Source organism: Eubalaena glacialis, chromosome 3 (assembly GCF_028564815.1).
Source record: "Eubalaena glacialis isolate mEubGla1 chromosome 3, mEubGla1.1.hap2.+ XY, whole genome shotgun sequence".
NCBI classification, from domain to species: domain Eukaryota; kingdom Metazoa; phylum Chordata; class Mammalia; order Artiodactyla; family Balaenidae; genus Eubalaena; species Eubalaena glacialis.
In genome coordinates, this window is record NC_083718.1 from 71,781,623 (window position 1) to 71,802,782 (window position 21,160).

Genomic DNA, 21,160 nt, shown 5'->3' on the forward strand with positions numbered 1-21,160 from the left:
CAAACTGGGAGTGGCAGGTGGGCTCTGCCGGTGCTTCAGCGCCCTCTGGAGGTTGTCTGCTCTAATGGCAACTCTCAGCCCTTCCTCCTCCTCCTTCCCTAGTCCTGGGGGCTGCCTTGGCCTCCTGCAGCTGCTAGCCAGATTTCATTCTTCTTTTTTCTCCAATTACAATGAAGTGTCTTACAGAGGTTTGGAATCTCTTGAAGAAGGAAGATCTCTTAGTCAATACACCTTAACTGTGAGAAGTTGGTATCAAGAATGAACCTGAAATACTGTATTTTTCTCCTGATGATTCCAAGGAGAGACAGCTCAAGTTTTCTAAAACATAACAAGAACCAAGGTAAATATGATATTCTGAGCCAGAGATGAAAAAGCAGTTTTTAGCACCCCTTCCTCATGTCATTTAACTGGGATTTAAATCAATCAACTGCCATTGGTTTTTAAATCACATGACCCAATTTTAAATCAATCAGCTGCTTCCCTGTAACTCACGTGACTTGGCTTTGAATAGTAAGAAATGCAGAGGTATAAAAAGGATGTTCTGAACAATAAATGGAAAACAACATTTTAGAAAGTTTTTTTCTTTTCGAATGGACCATTCATTGCCTACAGAGTAAAGGATTCTCTTGTGGATTTCTTGAACTGTAAACACATACAATGTCTCCGTTGGCTTGATTGACTTAGATTTGGGGTTTTTTGTTGTTGTTGTTGTTGTTGTTAACATATTTCTTGGAGTATAATTACTTTACCTTGTTGTGTTAGCTTCTGCTGTGTAACAAAGTGAATCAACTATTCGTATACATATATTCCCATATCCTCTCCCTCTTGTGTCTCCCTCCCACCTTCCCTATCCCACCCCTCTAGGTGGTCACAAAGCACTGAGCTGATCTCCCTGTGCTATATGCAGCTGCTTCCCACTAGCTATCTATTTCACCTTTGGTAGTGTATATATGTCCATGCCACTCTCTCACTTCATCCCAGCTTACCCTTCCCCCTCCCTGTGTCCTCAAGTCCATTCTCTACATCTACGCCTTTACTCCTCTTTAGCGACTCCTGCTAGGGATGGATACTTCCTTTTATGCTCAGGGAAATCCCCTAGTTTGAATATGATTTGAGTTTGATCCTGTGAAACCATCAAAACTTCCCACCAGAGATAAATGAGGAGATTCTGGCCTTTATTAGTATGCACAATGAACACGGGTGTCCTGGCTGTACTTGCCAACCCTCCTATTTTACCCACCTATTTTTATCCACCTTCCTCCCTGTGAGTACCTTTGACCAACCCTGAGCTCAGACTCCTGACCTATTCCAGTGACTTTGTCAGTCTTTCCTTAAAAATGGACAGGTAATAGAATGAATTTAACCTTGAAGCAGCAGCTCAGTAAGGGAAATAAAATCATCAGAAGTTATCTAATCACAGCCACAGCCATCCAGGCCTCTGTCTTATCTGCTGGGTCATAAGAATGGTACCTTCCTAAACTTGAAGGGCATCCAATCAAATAAGTAAAGGTGTTGCTCACCTCTGGCTCTTGGAGGGATTGCTAGGCAGTCTACCCAGTGTATACTAACTGCAAAACACTGTCATGGTTTTGAAACACCTATGATCCAGGAAAGCTTTTTGGGGTGCATGGGGAAGGTTTCTTTTTGACATCAAGCAAAAAATAAATCACCAAGCTCTTTGAGCACAGGGGTTCTTAAGAGGGCAGTAGAAGGAAGGAATGGGCAGAAAAGATGATCTCCAATGAAGTGAAGGACATTTTTCCAAAAGAGTAGGATTTAGTCTCAGTTTAAGGAGAACACTTTTAAATAGCTGGGACAGCTCCAAACTGCAGTTTAGGGAATGAGTGCTTCAAAAGAACAGTGCTTTAAAAGTCCTGGCAAGGCAGCAAGAGGATGAAGAGTTGGTTTTGCATAGTTTTGAACACAGGAGTAAAGAAGCAGAGGCATCTCTGACTAAAAGGCCCTGAGATCCTATGGCATCAATGGGTCAGTTGCAGGGGCAGGGGGTGTGGGGGGCGATATTTCTCTCTCAACGTCTCCCAGGGCAGCCACCCCTCCCTACCCCACGCCCCCACTCCCTTCACCCTTCCTCCCTCCACTGTTGGGTCCCCAGGGACAGCACTTCTTAAGCTGGAGTTCTCAGGCACCATCTCTGCGGTCTGGATTCTTCCTGGAGCCTGGCAAGTTCTGGGACAGGAAGGCAGGTCTGCAAGGCCGCTGCGGTGCCGTCGGACCTGGAGGCCTGGAGAGGAACTGGAGCCCTGAAGCCCACCCACGTCCTTGAAGCCGAGGGAGGAACACATCCTCCTAACAGTACTTCTCAGGGGTCAGTGTGCTCCCCACCCGACGGTGATCCATACTCACTTGAGGCAGCAAGCACTGCCTCTAACTGGCTCCCTCGATTCCGCCTTAAGGGTCCTCGCACATGAGTGATAGCGCAGGCCCCGGATCTCTTTAGTCAGCTGAGGCCAGTGCTGCTGGGATCCCTCCAGTCCCATCCCCCAGCCCCTCCCTCTGGGACTGTATCTAATAGAAGAAAGAGCACAGAGGAATTGGCTGAATCAAGGGACCTGGGAGCCTGGGTATGAGTTTGAACACCGAGAAGCTAAGGCGCAATTACATATTATTGGAAATTCTTGTGGGGTGTGTGGGGAGAGGTTAGGAGGCTGAGAGGCTGAGTCGACCTGGTGAGTCCAGCCCCAGGACACCACACAGCCCCGCCCCCCTTTCCCTGCCATCAGACAAGGGGTGCCGCAACTCCAGCTGGGACTCTGCACTTCCCCCTCCCTGATTCTCCAGAAGAGCAGGTGGCCCCCCTCTGAGGGCAGGGGCAAGACAACGGACCAAGTCCCCCTGCACTAAGGCGCTACTGGAAGCTCTTCCTGAACAGCAGTGCTGGCTTGGAGCGAACCCGTGCACCGCCAAAGCTGGTCTCGTCCTGCAGCTGAGGGACGCAGGCTTTACGTCAGCTGCCTTGGCTTTAAATCAATCAGTTCCCCCTTTAAGTCAGGTGACCCGACTTTAAATCACTGTATGCCCCTCAAGCCTGTAACTTCAAAAGTTGGGAACTTCACTTTGATCCCAGCACCTCACACAGCTGAATGCACACTGTAGTCACCCCCAACCCTGGCTTAGAGGCAGGATATAAGGTAAGGGGATGGGCGTGCACACATGGTGATGAGGGTGTACTTCATGTACCAGAAGGGTCCAGGTACTCTGGGTACAGCAAGCAGTGCACGATACAGCAGCTCCCTGGCAAAGCTGGTGATGCACAGGGGGAGCAGGCACACCCAGGCATGCAGAGGTTCCAGGGCGGGAGCTGGGGCACAGCCAGCCGGGAGGGTGTGAAAGCGGAGGATCTGAGCCTTCTGGAGAAAGGCAGACACAGAATATGGATGAGAAACAAAGACCAGATGAAACATGGATTTGAAAAACACACCCTGCTCTTGAAATTGGGGTGGGGGGCACCCCAGATTTGAGTCTTCTTACTCCCCAGTAGCTAGTGCTTTGGCATTTGCCCAATTACTTATAAAATGTGACTGATAATATCTAACCCATAGAATACAGCATTTGGAGTGGTTTGCGTGTTTATGTTTCTATAGGGGAATAAACTTTTCTACAAGAAAAATGTATTATTTTCTGAAATAAATTAAAACCCCTTTTGAAAAAGTACTATATCGGACTTCCCTGGTGGCACAGTGGTTAAGAATCTGCCTGTCAAGGCAGAGGACATGGGCTCGAGTCCTGGTCAGGGAAGATCCCAAATGCCGCGGAGCAGCTAAGCCCATGCGCCACAACTACTGAGCCTGGAGGCCACAACTACTGAAGCCCGCGCGCCTAAAGCCGGTGCTCCATAACAAGCGCAACAAGAGAATCCACCGCAATGAGAAGCCCGCGCACCGCAACAAAGAGTAACCCCCGCTCACTGCAACTAGAGAAAGCCCACACGCAGCAACGAAGACCAAACGCAGCCAAAAATAATTAAATTAATTATTTAAAAAAAAAAAAACTACTATATCCTTCTATACATCTTCTCGGGGAAGAACAGAGGGAAGGAGTGGGAGAGTGAGAAAGACCAATACTTAGTGCACATCCCTGATGCAGGTGCTCTGCTGGCTCGGATAGTTTTATCCCCACTTTACAAAGGAGGAAGTAAGCTCAGAGAGGTTTAGTAATTTTCCCAAAGCCAAACAGCTATTGAGTGGCAGAACCAGGATCTGAACCAAGTCTGTAACCTTCAAAGCCTAAGCCCTCATCACAACAAAACTCAATTAATAGTTACATTTATCGAATTACATTGCAACCTGGGGAGTTCTTGGCTCAGTCCTGAATAAGAGTGAGAAAGAAAGAAATAGCATTGCTCATCCAGTCAACCAAAATTTTTTTTTTATTTTTTATTTTTTTAATGCTATTCTTGTCTGCTTACATTCTTTTTATGTATGTATGTATGTATGTATGGCTGTGTTGGGTCTTTGTTTCTGTGCGAGGGCTTTCTCTAGTTGTGGCAAGCGGGGGCCACTCTTCATCGCGGTGCGCGGGCCTCTCACTATCGCGGCCTCTCGTTGCCGAGCACAGGCTCCAGACGCGCAGGCTCAGTAATTGTGGCTCACGGGCCGAGTTGCTCCGTGGCATGTGGGATCTTCCCAGACCAGGGCTCGAACCCGCGTCCCCTGCATTGGCAGGCAGATTCTCAACCACTGCGCCACCAGGGAAGCCCAACCAAAATCTTTGAAGCAGCTGCTAGATGCCTGGCCCTGTTTGGAGTTCAGCAGTGATCAAGACAGAAAGAGTCCTGCTTTCATGAACCATGTAGTGGGGAGGAGAGACAGGTGCAACTTGGGTGAGGGATTTCACCTTGCTGGGCCTCTGTTTTCTCATCTGGAAAATGGGATGGGTGTTTCTCATTTTCTGGGATTGTCCAGCCCTCACATTCTCTGATTCCATAAGAAGCATTTGTTTTCCTGTTTCTTTAAAATTCAATCAGGCCATGAGCTGTGATGAATGTCGTTAGCTGCTCCCCAAATCACTCTATTTCCACCCATTTCCTGTGATCAGGTCTTTCCCCCAACATGACTCACAATCAATCAAGTCACAGAAGCTAAGGGGCACCCAGCAGAAGAATTCCAACCCTGGCTTCTCAGGAGCTCTGCGGTCTACCTGGCCAGGTAAACTTCACTCACCTGGCACAAGGTGGCCATCCCTGGTTTCACCTCAACATGATCTCAGGCACAAACCTCCTTGTTTTTCCATTTTGTCTTTAAGTTACTTGCTGAAACAACTGCACAAATATGAAAAAAATATAAAATCAGGCATCCTCTGCCCTCAGTGCCTACTAATAAATGATTTTCTGCCACTTTAATGATAAAGATACATTTCAGCATTCCGCTGCCCTTATTATTTTTCATTTTGTTGATATTTCTACTGAATACATCTTTCAATATTTTAACAATGGAACATGTATTTAGGTTGTTCCACACACAGCCTTTGGTGGTAAGGGTTTTGTTGTTATATTTCTATTATGTTTCCTTTAAAAATCATTATCCTGTTTAAATGGATTACGTCAATTTTATAGGCATTTATCATATGATATTGATGAAATTAATACAGAGGGCAGTAGTACAAATTGATTGGAATTGAGAGCCTCCATTAGCACAGTTAAATATAAATATTATATATATATATATATATGCCAAATTACATGCTGAGTGAGATTCTCCTACTCTTTTTCACTCTCTGCCCCTCAAGCCTGTGAGAAATGGAATATTTCTTGCCATATCAGTAAAAAAAGGATGTCACAGTCATCAGCACTTGCAGCCCTCCAATGTGAGCCGGTGGGCCCTGAGGAACTCAGGATATGCAAATACAGAATGCTGGCCCCAGAGAGCTGAGGTGCATATCAAAGGAATGATTTCAGTGAGCCCAGACGCTTGCATCTTCCCATACAAAGAAAAGCGCTACATTCCTCACCTTGGGAGAGCTGGTTTTCCTTAGTTAACAATCACCTTTTGATGTTCCCCATTACCTGCGCCATTCCCTCCCCTGTCCCCTCCCCCCGGTACTTTAGCTCAGGGAGGAAGGAGCGCAGAGAGACTCGGCTAAACAAGGGGCCTGCGAGCCTGGGGATGCGTTTTCAGCCGCTTTCCCCGCAGTCAGGAGGAAGGGCGCTGACGCTCCAACCGGACCCTGCGCCTCCCTTTCCCCGTTTCCCCTCAGGACGCTCAGGCCGACCCACTCCCCACGCCCACCAGGCCCCGCGAGCCAGGCCGAGGGCAGGGGCGAGAGGAGGGACCGAAGTTCCCCGGGACCAGAACGCTGGGGGCCGCTCTTTCTGCACAGCAGCGGCGGGTGGCAGCGAACCCCTGCCCCTCAGAAGCTGGTCGTGCACTGACGCCCGGGCACCGGACCAGGAGGAGGGTCGGCGCCCACTTACCCGGCCCGCGGTCCCCAGGACTGTCGCGGCTTCGGCCGCCGGGGCCCCTCCAGAGCCGGCAGCCTCAGTGAGGCCGCCCTCCCCTCGGGCTCCGGGGCACTTCAGTGACGGCGGAGGGAAGAGACCCCGAGCCGGGAGTTCCAGCTCTGCGGAAACGCGGGCTCCGTTCTGGGCGAGGAGGTGGGACCGCTCTGCCCCGAGGCCTTCCGGGAGGGAGGGCGGCGCCGGGGGAGGAGCCGCCTGGAGCCTCCAGGAGCCCCCTTCCGGGGGTCCTGGAGAGGCGGCCCGGCCTGGGGGCCCCGCCCACTGTGGCCGCAGCCCAGGCCTTTTTCCTGGAATCCTACACAAAAAAGAAAGATACACAGTCTATAGTAAATATTCACAAATGATTGTTGCTGCTGTGCTTACTATTCTATTAAAGGTGTAAAATCCATAAAACACTTCAAGTTCAAAGTTAAATATGAATTTTTACCTTTCTAATTATGTCTCTGCTATTCCCAACTGTGGTTAATGAATCAGAGACTGTGGCATCACTAGTTAAAAATGAGCTTGAGGAAAAAATAGAACTCAGGCCCACCAGACCTACTGAATCACGATCTGCACTTTTACAATCTCCCCAGTGTACTTGTGTACCCATGAATAGTTGAAAGGTACATTTCTACCTCGACATGTCTTTTCTGTCTGAGAAATACACACATTTTATCCAGTTGGATATAAATAAAACACTCAAAAATGCATATGCCTGTGTTGAAACCATCATTTTATCATTTCTTTTCCAGACAAGTATAGTCTCTACACTGGTTTTGTGGATCACATGCCATACTCTTTTCTTGTAGTTAGAAATAAGGTAGAGAAAGTTACTTTGTAAATATATATATATATATATTAGTGGATAATTGAAGACAGTCTTCTAAATTAAAACCAGTTCTCTTAACTTGCTGTTTTCTTCTTGGGTCACATTATGAACTCTTCCCGTGGCCACATGGCATGTGTACTTTTAATTTCAGGGACTGCTGCCATTCCAGGACGTGGCCATAGATTTCTCTCAAGAGGAGTGAGAATGCCTGGACCAAGATCAATGGGAATTGTACAGGGATGCGATGTTAGAGAAGTATAGGAACCTGCTCTCCTTGGGTGAGGATATCTTCCTTCCAGAATTCCTTATCCAACCACAGGGTTTAGAGTCCTTCATTTGTAGAATGTCTCCTGGAATCTTCTGCTTCCTACAATAGGGTTTCAGATTGCAATGTTTCAGGAAAGATTGGGAGTTTGTGGGTATAATTTATCTTATTCTTTTAAAATTGCAGCCCATTACTGAGACATTCAAATTATTTATTAAAGAACCACCATGACCATCAACATCATCAATTTATATATTATTGCCCCAATGCTAGCCTTAACCGTGGCTCTCACAACATGAATTCCTCTTCCCATATCTTATCCACTAATTAATATAAATGTAGGCATACTATTTATATTAGCCATATCAAGCCTAGCCATTTATTCCATCCTCTGATCTGGTTGAGCTTCAGATTCAAAATACTTACTCACTGGAGCTCTAGGGACAGTAGCACAGACAATCTCATATGAAGTCTTGCTGGCAGTTATTCTATTCTCAGTCCTAATGCTAAATGGATCATTTACACTTTCAACAGTAATTATTACACAAGAACACCTATGACTAATTTTCTCCTGACCCCTACCCAGAATTTGATTATCTCTGCAGTAGCAGAAATCCAATGAAGCCCCACTTGATTTAACAGAAGTAGAATCAAAACCTGTATATCTCTTCAATGTAGAAAATGTAGCAGGCCCATTCACCCCGTCCTTCCTAGAGAATATGTCAATTTCCTTATAACAAACATTTCCACAACATTCTATTTTTAGGAGCATTCGACAATCCCTACGTGCCAGAATTAGATACAGCCCAAGTCATCATTAAAACACATCTAACAATCTCCTTTCTATGAATTCGAGCATCCTACCCACAATTTTGATATGATCAACGTATACATCTCTTATAAAAATTTTTTTACTACTAACATTAGCCCTATGTATATGAGAGTTTTCACTACCTGTCATCATACCAGGCAACCCACAGCAAACTTAAGAAATATGTTTGACAAAAGAGTTACTTGGATAAAGTAAATGATAGAGGTTTAAATGTGCTTATTCCTGGAATTGAACTTATTTCTAAGAATTTTACATTCTCCATGCTACCACATTACACCACAATGCTATATAGTAAGGTTCTCTAAGAAAGCTTCAAGGCCCATACCCCCAAAATATTGTTGTATATCCTTCCTGTACTAATAAACTCTCATTGTTTTTACTATCATTCTACTGACCATTATTTCAGGAAATATAATTGTAGTAACAAGCTCACACTGGCTAATGGTATCCCCATTCTAATAAAAAACATGAACCCATAAGCTACAGAAGCATCCAACAAATATTTTCTAAAACAATCCACCACATCAATACTACTTATAATGGCTATTATCATTAATCTAATATACTCTGGTCAAAGAACACAATGAATTACAAAAATCTTTAATCCAGCAGCATCCACTATCATGACAATCGTCCTTGTCACAAAAGTAGGACATTCCCCATTTCACTTCTGAGTGCCCAAAGTAACTCAAGGCATTCCATGAACAGCAGGCCTGATGCTATCAACATGACAAAATTGCACCCCTATCAGTTTTATACCACATGTCACCATCCATCAACCTAAACATACTGTTAATCATGGTGATATTATAAATCATAGTTGGACGCTGAGGCAGACTTAGCCATACTCACCTGGAAAAAATTACAGCCTCCTCATCAATTGCCCATATAGGATGAATAACAGCTATTATAATGTATATTCCAAGTATAACAATCCTAAACATACTAATTTATATCATAACAACACTATCTTCTTCCTATTTATACCCAGATCATGTACTACAAGGGTATCATTATCACACACATGAGATAAAACACCTCCCATCAGGATCCTTATCCTCAGCATTATAGTGTCATTAGGAGGTCGCCCACCATTATCAGGGTTTTGACCCAAATGAATAATTATCCAAGAGATAACAAAAATGATAACATCATTCTACCAACACTAATAGCCATCACAGCAGTCCTCAGCATATATTTCTACTTGCAGCTAACATAATCCACATCACTAACTATATTCCCTTCATTAAACAACACAAAAGTACAACAATTTGAACATACAAAACAAATAACTTTCCTATCATTACTCATCATAATAGCCACACGATTACTACCCATAACACCCATCCTATCAGTGCTGGACTAGGAATTTAGGTTAGTTTAGACCAAGAGCTTTCAAAACCCTAAACAAGTACAATTTACTTAATTTCTAAAAATAAGGACTGCAGGACTTTCTCCTATATCAATTGAATGCAAAGCAAACATTGTAATTAAGCCAAATCCTTACGAGATTGATGAGTTTTAACCCCAGGAAATTTTAGTTAACAGGCAAATCCTCTAGTCAACTGGCTTCAATCTACTTCTCCTGCCTTTGAGAAAGAAAAAAGAAGAAAAAAAAAAGGCAGGAAAATCACCGGCAGAATTGAAGCTGCTTCTCTCAAGTTACAATTCAATTTGTTGATTCACCACAGGGTTTGCCAGAAAGAGGGCTCAATCTCTGTCTTTAGATTTACAGTCGAATGCTAGCTCAGTCTTTTTTTTTTTTTTTTTTTAATTTATTTATTTATTTTTTATTTTTGGCTGTGTTGGGTCTTCGTTTCTGTGCGAGGGCTTTCTCTAGTTGTGGCAAGCGGGGGCCACTCTTCATCGCGGTGCGCGGGCCTCTCACTATCGTGGCCTCTCTTGTTGCGGAGCACAGGCTCCAGACGCGCAGGCTCAGTAGTTGTGGCTCACGGGCCCAGTTGCTCCGCGGCATGTGGGATCTTCCCAGACCAGGGCTCGAACCCGTGTCCCCTGCATTGGCAGGCAGATTCCCAACCACTGCGCCACCAGGGAAGCCCTAGCTCAGTCATTTTACCTCTGTTCATACACTGCTGATTATTTTCAATAAATCACAAAGATATCGGCATTTTATCTTTACTATTTGGTGCTTGAGCTGGAGTAGCAGGCAGCGCCTTAAGTATATTAATCCTGGCTGAGCTATGCTAACCTGGAGCGCTACTTGGAGATGCCCAAATCTGTAAGGTAGTCATAACAGTCCCTGCACTTGTAATAATTTTCTTTACAGTTGTACCCATTATGATTGCAGGGTTTGAAAACTCATGTGGGCCACTAATAACTGGGGCACCTCAGGTAGCATTTTCCCCAATAAATCATATAAACTTTTGACTACTTCCCCCATCATTCTTACTCCTACTCCTATCACCAATAGTAGAAGCTGGTTCTGGTACAAGTGGAACCCTATATTCAGCTCTAGCCTGCAATCTGGCCCATGAAGGAGCCTCTGTCGACCTAACCATTTTCTCCTTACATTTAGCAGGTGTCTCTTCAATCCTTGGTGCTATTACTTTTATTACTATAGTCTTTAATACAAAACCAGCAGTCATATCCCAATACCAAACACCAGTATTTGTTTAATCTTTCCCAACTATAGCCATATTACTATAATTACCACTCTCAGTCCGAGCAGCCAGAATTGCCATACTCTTAAGAGACAGAAATCTAAACACTACTTTCTTTGACCCTGCAGGAGGAGACTGAATCCTATACCAACACCTATTTTGACTCTTTGGTCACCCTGAAGTCTGTATTCATGGCCTACCAGGGTTTGTTATAATCTCACATATCATTACATACTATTTAGGACAAAAAGTGCCTTTCAGCTATTTGGGACTAGTATGAGTCATGTCCACTGGCTTTTTAGGATTTCTCTTGTGGGCCCATCATATGTTTACCATAGGGATAGCTGTCGACTCAGGAGCATACTTTGCATCAGCTACCGTAATTACTTCTATCCCTACAGGAGTAAAAGTATCTAGCTGATTAGCAACTCTTTATTTAATTTTTCTTTCTCTTTTCTTTTTTTTTTTGGCTGCGTTGGGTCTTGGTTGCTGCACGTGGGCTTTCTCTGGTTGCGATGCGCGGCCTTTTCATTGCAGTGGTTTCTCTTGTTGCAGAGCACGGCCTCTAGGCGCGTGGGCTTCAGTAGTTGTGGCTTGCGGGCTCTAGAGGGCAGCTCAGTAGCTGTGGCGCACCGGTTTTTTGCTCCGCGGCATGTGGAATCTTCCCAGACGAGGGCTCGAACCCGTGTCCCCTGCATTGGCAGGCGAATTCTTAACCACTGCGTCACCAGGGAAGTCCCTGGTTAGCAACTGTTCACGCAGGTAATATTATATGACCTCCCACTATATTATGAGTTTTAGGCTTTAGTTTTTCTTTTTACAGTAGGTGGTTTGACGGGAATCATCTTAGTCAACTCATCCCCAGACATTGTCCTCCAGGATACATACTATGTAGTAGCACACTTCCATGACCTAATGTCCATGGAAGCAGTTTTCACTATTGTAGGAGGCTTCCTACACTGATTCCCACTATTCTCAGGTTATACAGTTAACTCAGCATGAGCAAAAATTCACTTCACAAGTATATTTGTAGTAGTAAATATGCCTTCCTGCAGCACTTTCTTGGCCTCTCAGGGATGTCACTACGTTAGTCTGAGTACCCTGAGGCACACACCACATGAAATATTTTGTCTTTGGGCTCATTCATCTCAGTAGCAGCAGTAATGCTAATAATCTTCATACTTTGAAAAGCATTTGTGTCTAAACAAGAAGTCTTAGCAGTGGAAATTGCTACTCCTAACCTAGAAGGGTTACACGAATGCCCTCCACCATATCCTATGTTTCAAGATCCTACCTATGTAAATGTAAAATAAGGAAGGACTCAAGTCCTTCTCAACCAGTTTCAAGCCAACACCATAACAATTATGTCTTTCTCAATAAATGAGATAAAAGTAAAAAGTGATGTAGCTTTGTCAAAGTTAAATCATAGGCTAAAATCCTGTATATCACTAAGGCATATCAATTTCATCTAGGCTCTCAAGATACAACATCACCGATTATGGAAGAACTTTTACATTTTCATCATCACACATTAACAGTGATTTTTAAAATAAGTTCTCTAGTCCTCTATATCATTTCACTAATATTGACATCTAAACTAACTCATATGCATACAATAGATGCACAGGTAGAGAAAATGTGAACAATTTACTAGCCATTATTGTAATCTTAATTGCCCTATCATCATTGTGAATCCTTTACATGACACATGAAATCAATAACTCTTCCCAAACCATAAAAAAACTATGGGTCAGTAATGATACTGAAGCTACAAATACACAGATTATGAAGATTTAAATGTTGACTCCTCTGTAATCCCCACATCAGAGCTAAAACCAGGAGAATAATGACTAATAGAAGTCAACAACCGAGTAGTTAGAGATAGTCATTGGATATTAGTTTCATCTGAAATTGTTGTACACTCCTGAGTTGTTCCTTCTCAGGCCTAAAAAGAGCTATCCCAGGACGCCTAACTTAAAGAATCCTAATACCAACAGGACCAGGCCTATGTTGTGGACAAGAGAGCTCGTTTTCCTGAGTTCAAAGACAGGACAGAGGGATATGGCTGAGATATGGGGTGAATCTGGAGCCCATGGGGATGCACTCTCCAAGCTCCAGGATAGGAATGGGGCCTCTAGGGTCCCAGGCCACCCACCACACCCTCCCGAGCAGGATCTGGCCAACATTCCCTGTCAGTGATGAGGCAGCCCTAATACTTGTCACGCCCCGATGTTGTGTCCTATGTGGGCCCCATGCTCTTGGGACCACACCCCACACTCTGCAGGTCCATGCTACAGGGTCCTTCGTGCCTCAGGAGTAGAGACCACACAGCAAGCAGTTCCCTCCCCAACCAGCAGGAGGAGGGGAGGAGAGCAGGGGCACCAGGGGAATCTCACTCAGACAACAACACCCCAGGGGTGCCAGCGGGGACAGTGATGATGCAGATGAGGCACACACCAAGAGATGGGACCAGAGGACCCAAAAGGCAGCTGGTCAGGTCCTGGCTCATCTGCACCCCGGACACCTTTGTCCCTCATACACCCCCTTCCTCATACACCCTCTCCTTAAATGCAGATTCTTCAGATGCAAACAGGCAGAGCTTCAGACTGAAAGTCAGCTCTTCCAAAATGACCCATCAGCAAACACTGCAGAATTCCACTCCCTGTGCTTTGTGGCTGCTTCCCACTAGCTATCTATTTTACATTTGGTAGTGTATATATGTCCATGCCACTCTCTCACTTCATCCCAGATTACCCTTCCCCCAACCTGTGTCCTCAAGTCCATTCTCTATGGCTGAGTCTTTATTCCTGTCCTGCCCCTAGGTGCTTCATAACCATTTCTTTCTTTTTTTTTAGATTCCATATATATGTGTTAGCATACGGTATTTGTTTTTCTCTTTCTGACTTACTTCACTCTGTATGACAGTCTCTAGGTCAATCCACCTCACTACAAATAACTCAATTTCATTTCTTTTTATGGCTGAGTAATATTCCATTGTATATATGTGCCACAGCTTTATCCATTCATCTGTCGATCCTGCCAACACTTTTACTTTACTCAATTGAGACCAATGTCAGACTTGTAAGGTAATAAATTTACGTTGTTTTGAGTCACTCAATTTGTGGTAATTCGTATGAAAGCAATAAAAAACAAATACAGAGGTCCTACAAGAGCCAGGCTATATATTTATATTTAAGTATTTCTAAAATGAATTTAACCTTGTGATTGACATCAGCAGCAGCTTCCAAGGGATCCCACCACACACCTGAGGCAAAAGCAGCCTAATAAAGAAGCAGTGACAGCAGCAGGTCACTGCCCCACACTTGGGGTAGAGGGGGATTTGATCTACTGTAGCAGCAGCATAGCCTGAATGGGAATGCATCCTCCTGTGGCACTAGTCCCATCAACATTAGTCTAATCTGCTAGCATCTGCTGTGCCAACAGGCCCAACATATACAAACCCTCCAACTCAGTAGCATTAAGTGAGCCAGGCTCAGTGTTTCCTGAAACTCATATCCAATGGCACTGGAAAGCCCAGATATCACCTACTGTTATGAAAACGTAAAAAAACAATAACAGAAGACTGGGAACTTCAGAAAGAAAAGGGGAACAATGGAATGGGTGAAAACAAATGGGATAAATATAAGAGACTATCATTAGCCTCATGAGTTTCTTAAATTCCGTATGATGGTCAAAGCAAAAATTATGACACCATCTGATGTGGTTCTCAACGTATATAAAGGAAATACTACAGAAAACCATACTTTAAAACTGGGGACTATTAAGAGACCTAAATGGAAGTAAAATTTTGAAACTTCACTTGAAGTAATAAAACACTGATTCCAGTAGGCTATGATAAGTTACATATGTATAGTGTAATGCCAAAAGCAACCACTAAGAAAACTATACAAACAGTATACACAAATGATTATAAATAAATTAGCTTAAAATGCACTTATTAAAAAATGTTTAAGTAACCCACAAGAAGGCAAAATAAGAGAAACACAGGATTGAGAAACTAAGGTAAAAGACAAAACAAAAAATAAAATGGTAGACCTAATCTTTAACATAGCAATAATTACATTAACTGTAAATGATCTAAATAACCAAGTCAAAGACAGAGATTGGAAGAGTAGATGAAAAAATCACAAGCATGATCCAACTATATACTGTCTATAAGAAGCTTACTTTAAACATCATGATATAGGCAGTTGAAAGGAAAAGGATGAAAAAGATATATCATATGAACATTAATCAGAAAAAGCAGGAATGGCTATATTAATATCACATAAAGTAGATTTCAGAGCAAAGGAAATTATTAGGGGCAAAGAGGGTCATTACATAAAGATAACAGGAATAATCCACCTAGATGACCTAGTGATACTAAATGTGTGTGCACCAAACAACAGAACTTCAAAACACATGAAGCAAACACTGAAAAAGGTAAAAGGAGAAAATTTTAAATCCACAATTATTATTTGAGACTTCAACACAGCAATTTATAGAACTACCAGAGAGCAAAATCAGCAAGGATATGGAAGAACTGAAAACATCATCAATCAACAGGATATAACTGACATTTAGAGAACACACTCAATAAAAGCAGAATACATATTCAAGTGTCCATGGAACATTCACTCATATACCATATACTGGGTGATAAGAAAACATTAGCAGATTTAAAAGAATTAAAATCATAGAGAGTATGTTCTCTAGCCATAACAGAATCAGACTAGAAATCAATAACAGAAAGACAACAGGAAAATCTTCAATCACATGAAAACTAAACATCACAATTCCAAATAACTCATGGGTAAAAAGTCAGGGAAAAATGTTTAAATGCATAGAATAAAAGAAAATGGAGATATAACAGATCAAAGTTTGTGGAATGACGTGAAAGCAATGCTGAAAGGGAAGTTTATAGGACTAAGTTGGGAAAGAAAATATGTCAAAGAAATAATCTAATTTTCTATATTAAAATAGTAAAAACGGAAGAGGAAAAAACACTAAACAAGCAGAAAGAAGGAAATAATAAAGATGAAACAAAAATCCATGAAACTGAAAACAGGAAAATAAGGGGGAAAAAAAATCAATGAAACAAAAGGCTGGTTCTTTGAATTAAACAATCTAATCAAGAAAGATGTAGCAAGACTGATAAAGATAAAAAGAGAGATGGCACAAATATCAGATATCAGAAATGCAACCAGGGATACCATGACATATCCTGCAGGTTAATAAGGGACAAGTTATTATGAACAAGTCTACACTATAAATTCAAAAATGTGGATGAAATGGACCAATGCTTCTACACCCAAAACTACCAAAACTCAGCCAAGATGAAATAGATAATCTCAATTTTCCTGTAACCATGAGAAACACTGATTTTTCATTTAAAAACTCCCAAAAGAAATATTCAGGCTTAGATGTTTCACTTTTACCCAAGACGTAAAGAATTAACACCAATTTTACATGACTTGATAAGAAATAGAAGTAGAGGGAACAGTTCCTAATTAATTTTATGAAGCCAGTATTACCTTGATACCAAAACCAGACAGGGATAGTATAGAAAGAAGAAAACTACAGACCAGTATTTTTTATGAAATTGGCTGTAAAAATCCTCAGCCAAATATTAGCAAATTAAATCCAGAAATATATAAAAAGAATAATATACCATGACCAAGTGGTATATATTCCAGTTATGCAAAGTTGGTTAAATATTTGAAAATCAAACAATGTAATCCACCATATCCAATCGATTAAGGGGGAAAAGTCACGTGATCCTATCCATTAATGCAGAGAAAGCATTTGACAAAATCCAATCCCATTCATGGTTTTAAAAAAAGAAGATAAAAAACTCCAAGCAAACTAGGAATAGAAAAGGAACATACTGAAACTCATAAAGATGATCGACAAACAACCTATACCGACATTATATTTAACTGTGAAAGACTGAATGCTTTCTCTGTAAGATCAGAAACAAGGCACCGATATCTGCCCTCACCACTTTTATTAAATATATTACTGGAGGTTCTAGTAAGAAAATAAAGCAAAAATAAATAAATACATAAATTTAAAAGTTAAATTCTTAAAAAGTTTATTTTAAAGATAAAAGGACTATTCCTACTATGTTGAATAGGAAGGAATATATCCTACTGAATGCTGAATAGTAATATATCCTATTATATTGAATAAGGAAAACTAAAACTGTCTATATCTGAAGATGAGATGATAATCTAAACGGAGAAAATACCAAGGAATCCACAAAAAGCTTGAGAAATAATATTAGTTTGTAAATGTTTTAGAGTACAAGATCAACACAATTTTATCAAATTATATATTAATAACAAATGTGTAGAAGCTTAAATAAAAATATGTGATGCCATTTACAACTGACCTAAATAAATACTTAAATATAAGCCCAATAAGACATTTATAGGACCTCTACACTGAAAATTACAAAATGCTGATGAAGAAAATTTTAAAAGTCCCAAACAAATAGGGAGACATACCTTGTTCATGGATTAGAAAACACAACATACTAAAGATGTCAATTCTCCCCAAGTTAAGAGGCTTAACACAATTACTCTTAAAATGCCCTCAAGGTTGTTGTGGATATAGACAAGCTTATTCTAAGATTTATATGGTAAGAAGAGGCTGAAGAATAGCTAAAACAATTTGTAAAGGAAGATTAAAATGGGAGGAATTAATCTACCCAATTTCAAGATTTCGCAGTAATGATGGAGGGTAGATACATAGATCAATGGAATGGAACAGAGAACCCAGAAATAGACTGACATAAATACATTTAACTGGTTTTTGACAGCAGTGCAAAAGCTATCAAGGAAGAATAGACTTTTCAAAAAATGGTACTGAAACAGTTGGACATCCCTCGACAAAAACAAACGAACAAAAAATGAACCTTAACCTAAACCTTACACATCTTACACAAAAATTAAATCAAAGTGGATCATAATCTTAAATGTAAAAGCTGGACATTTTTAGAAAAAAATAATAGGAGAAAATCTTTGGCATCTAGAACTAGGTGAATAATTCTTAGACTTGACACCGAAAGTATGATCAATAAAAGCAAAAACTGATAAATTGGATCTCATCAAAATGAGTTTAAAATGCTTCATAGAAGATCCTTTTAAGTGGATGAAAACTCAAATTACACAGTGGGAAAACATATTTGAAAATCCCATATGAGACAAATGACTTGTATCTATAATATACAAAGAACTCTCCAAACAACTTAAAAAAATCCAACTAGAAAATAGGCAGAAGACAGGAACAGACATTTCATGGAAGAGAATATACACATGGCAAAGAAGCACATGAAACGATGTTTAACATCGTTAGCCATTAGGGAAATGCAAATTAAGACCATAATGAGATATCAGAGAATAACTAAAATTAAAGTATAGTGACAACATCAAATGCTGGCGAGTACGTAGAAAAATTATATCACATCACTGGTGGGAAAATAAAATGGTTTAGCCACTCTGAGAAACAGCTTGACAGTCTCTTTTAATCCTAAAAGTAGATTCACCCTACAATGCAGTAATTGTACTCTTGAGCATTTATCCAAAAGAAACAAAAACTTAATGAAGTTCCCACAGAAACTTACACATAAATGTTCATAGCAGTTTTACTTCTAATAGCCAAAAACTGGCAACTACCCAAATGTCTTTCAATGGGTGAATGTTGAAACAAGTTGTGATAAAATCTTATGATAGAATACTACCGAGCAACAACAAGGAACAAATTATTAATATATGCAAAAATTGAAATGAACTTCAAGGGAATGATGCCGAGGGAAAAATTTTAAAAAGCCAATCTCCGAAGATTAAGTAATTCATGATTATGTTTACATATTATTCTTAAAATAACAAAACTGTGGAGATGGAGAACAGATTAGAAGTTGCCAAGGGTTAGAGATGGGGGTAGAAGGTACAGCGGGGGAACTTTGTGAGGTTTTTGTGGTCCCAGTACAAATAATACAGCAATCTTGGTTTTAATCCCTAAAGATTTTTAAAAGCAATTCCTAATAAGAGGTGTCCAGATATTTAGCAATGGCAGCAGATTAGAGGTATAGCTCCCCAACATGACAACTTCGAAAGCGATCTATACTATCAATACTAATTTAATGCATATGTTAATTTTAAAAAGGCCAGTCACAATACTTAAATGGTACATATCTTAACGATATTATTCTGGGTATCCAGCTATACCAGATGGACTAGCAGGATTTTCTGTACATTCAATCTTATTTAAGACAGTAAATCTTATAATAAGACAGTTAAAAAAAGAAAAAGAAAAAAAAAAACAAACCTCAACTACAGTTGGATATTCTCATAGGAAGATGAGGAGAAAATATGTAGCAGCGGTTCAAAAGCTTAAGCAGTGGCACCTAAATTTGGCTGCACGTTAGAATCATCTGAAGCACTTTTTAAAAACCCTCACACCGACAGTTGGTCATCCTAGACCAATAAAATCATTTTAAACCTCCTCAGACGATGCCAATGTCTAGCCAGAACTGAGAACCAGCGGACTAAGCAGAAGGGGATGTTTCTACAAAGATCTCTTAACAATAAGTCCTTTCACCCAATCAAGATTTACCTCCCCGCAAAGGGGTAAAGAAGGCTAGATGTTGTCCATACTTGCTTAGCTTTAATTAGCACTTGTGACTTGCCCAAAACCTAGATCATGCTTCCCCTAAATTTCATGTTATTCCCTAAGTTTTTCAAACCCAAGGCTAAGGGGTTTGCCAGGATGAGATTCTAAGTGCTCACACAGGGGAAGTCCCTGGCAAACCAGGACAGCGGTCACTCTACATTGAAATGTAAAGCATCCTAAATAACCCTGCCACTGCTCCCAGATACTAGTCTGTGCCAACCAGTGGAGAAAAGGCATTCTCCATTACTACCACGGCAAATGCTACTGTACTTACCTTGGCTAGTCCCTATCTTTTCCAGGCGCCACTCCCCTTCACCTGCTGGTGGACGCTTTGGCCAGCTGACAATGCAGATATTTTCAAACTTTAAGGTGAATAAAAATCATCTGGAGGGCCTGTTATAACAGAGATCACTGAGCCCCACCAGAGTTGCTGATTCCATAGGGCTAGGACCGGGCCCTACAACTTGAATATCTAACACATTATCAGGGGACGCTGGTAAAGCTGGTCAGGTAAAGTCTGGTAAAGCTGGCCAGGAAAAAGAAACCCGACGTGTCAGATCATAAAGTACGGAAGGGCAAGCCCGCCGGCAGTCCAGGCCGGGCGGGACCGGGGTCCCCAGCCCTACAGAGCCAACGGCAGACCGGCTCGGGCGCCCCTCGGAAGCGCGGGGTCCCCGCGGCCGAGTCTGCGCCCCCGCGCCCCCGGCTGGCCCCGGCTCCCCTCTGCCCACCCTGCGCGCGGGGGCTGGAAACGGCCGCGGAGAACAGGCAGGGCGGGAAGGGGGGCTCCAAAGAGGGTCTGGCGACTCGAGTCGCTCCGTTTCTCGGTGGGCTCAGCGCGCGCCGTGAGGGAAGAGAGGCGGGGGTCCGGGAAGAGGGGACGGGCGGCACTCACGTAGACCGGCAGCAGCCACGGGTAGACGGCGGGCTCGGCCCCCACGGGCGACTCCAGCCTCAGCTTCTCCCCCATGTCTTCGCGCGCGGCCCCCGCACCAGGCTAGTCTGGCGGTTGGGGGAGGGGCGGGGCGCCGCCGGCGGGGGCGGGGCAGGCGGGCGGGCGGGCGGGAGGCTGAGGGGAGGGGGCCTGGCCTGGGCCTCAGCCGCCGCCGCCGCCGCCGCCGCCGCCGCCGCCGCGCTCCCGTCCGGCCCCCGGCTCCCTCTTTGTGGTCACAGGCCCGGGGCCTCCAGCGCTGCTGCCGACTGGGGCCGGCGTGAGGCAAGCATAATGAACCGGGGCCGGGCTGAACCACTCACTCGCGGCGAGCCCCACCCGCCCCGTGGACACGCCCCCTCGCACGCACGTACGCACGCACGCACGTCTTCAGCTGCCCCCGGCCACACCCACCGGCCCGAAGTGGGGTCCCTGGGAAATCCCTCGGGGCCTGGGGTGGCGGGTTCGACTCCCGCCCTTGATGAACCGTGACACCTCCCCCCCAATAATAAGACTATAATTCCTCATTAAATATGGCAGCCGGAATCC

The 21,160-nt window shown here is 42.9% G+C and overlaps 1 protein-coding gene across 6 annotated transcripts in view; it reads right to left on the minus strand.

The window, feature by feature from the left end:
* LOC133088014 (uncharacterized) overlaps positions 1-20,727 on the minus strand; it is a 45,258-nt gene extending 24,531 nt beyond the window's left edge. Inside the window, exons 1-5 of one of the 6 annotated variants that reach the window (XR_009700482.1) lie at positions 20,576-20,727; positions 7,552-7,653; positions 6,431-6,770; positions 5,181-5,278; positions 3,341-3,368 (exon numbers count right to left, since the gene is read on the minus strand). Coding sequence is in view for 1 of the 6 variants with exons in the window: in XM_061185778.1 (XP_061041761.1) it covers positions 5,258-5,278; positions 6,431-6,770; positions 7,552-7,622 (432 nt within the window). In the remaining 5 variants the exon portion in view is untranslated. Of the gene's footprint in view, positions 1-3,340; positions 3,369-4,627; positions 4,968-5,119; positions 5,279-6,430; positions 6,771-7,551; positions 7,654-20,575 lie in introns of those variants that run through there. The other 5 variants (XR_009700481.1, XR_009700483.1, XR_009700480.1 and 2 more) reach the window with 5 other exon arrangements.
* Positions 20,728-21,160: the final 433 nt, after the last annotated feature.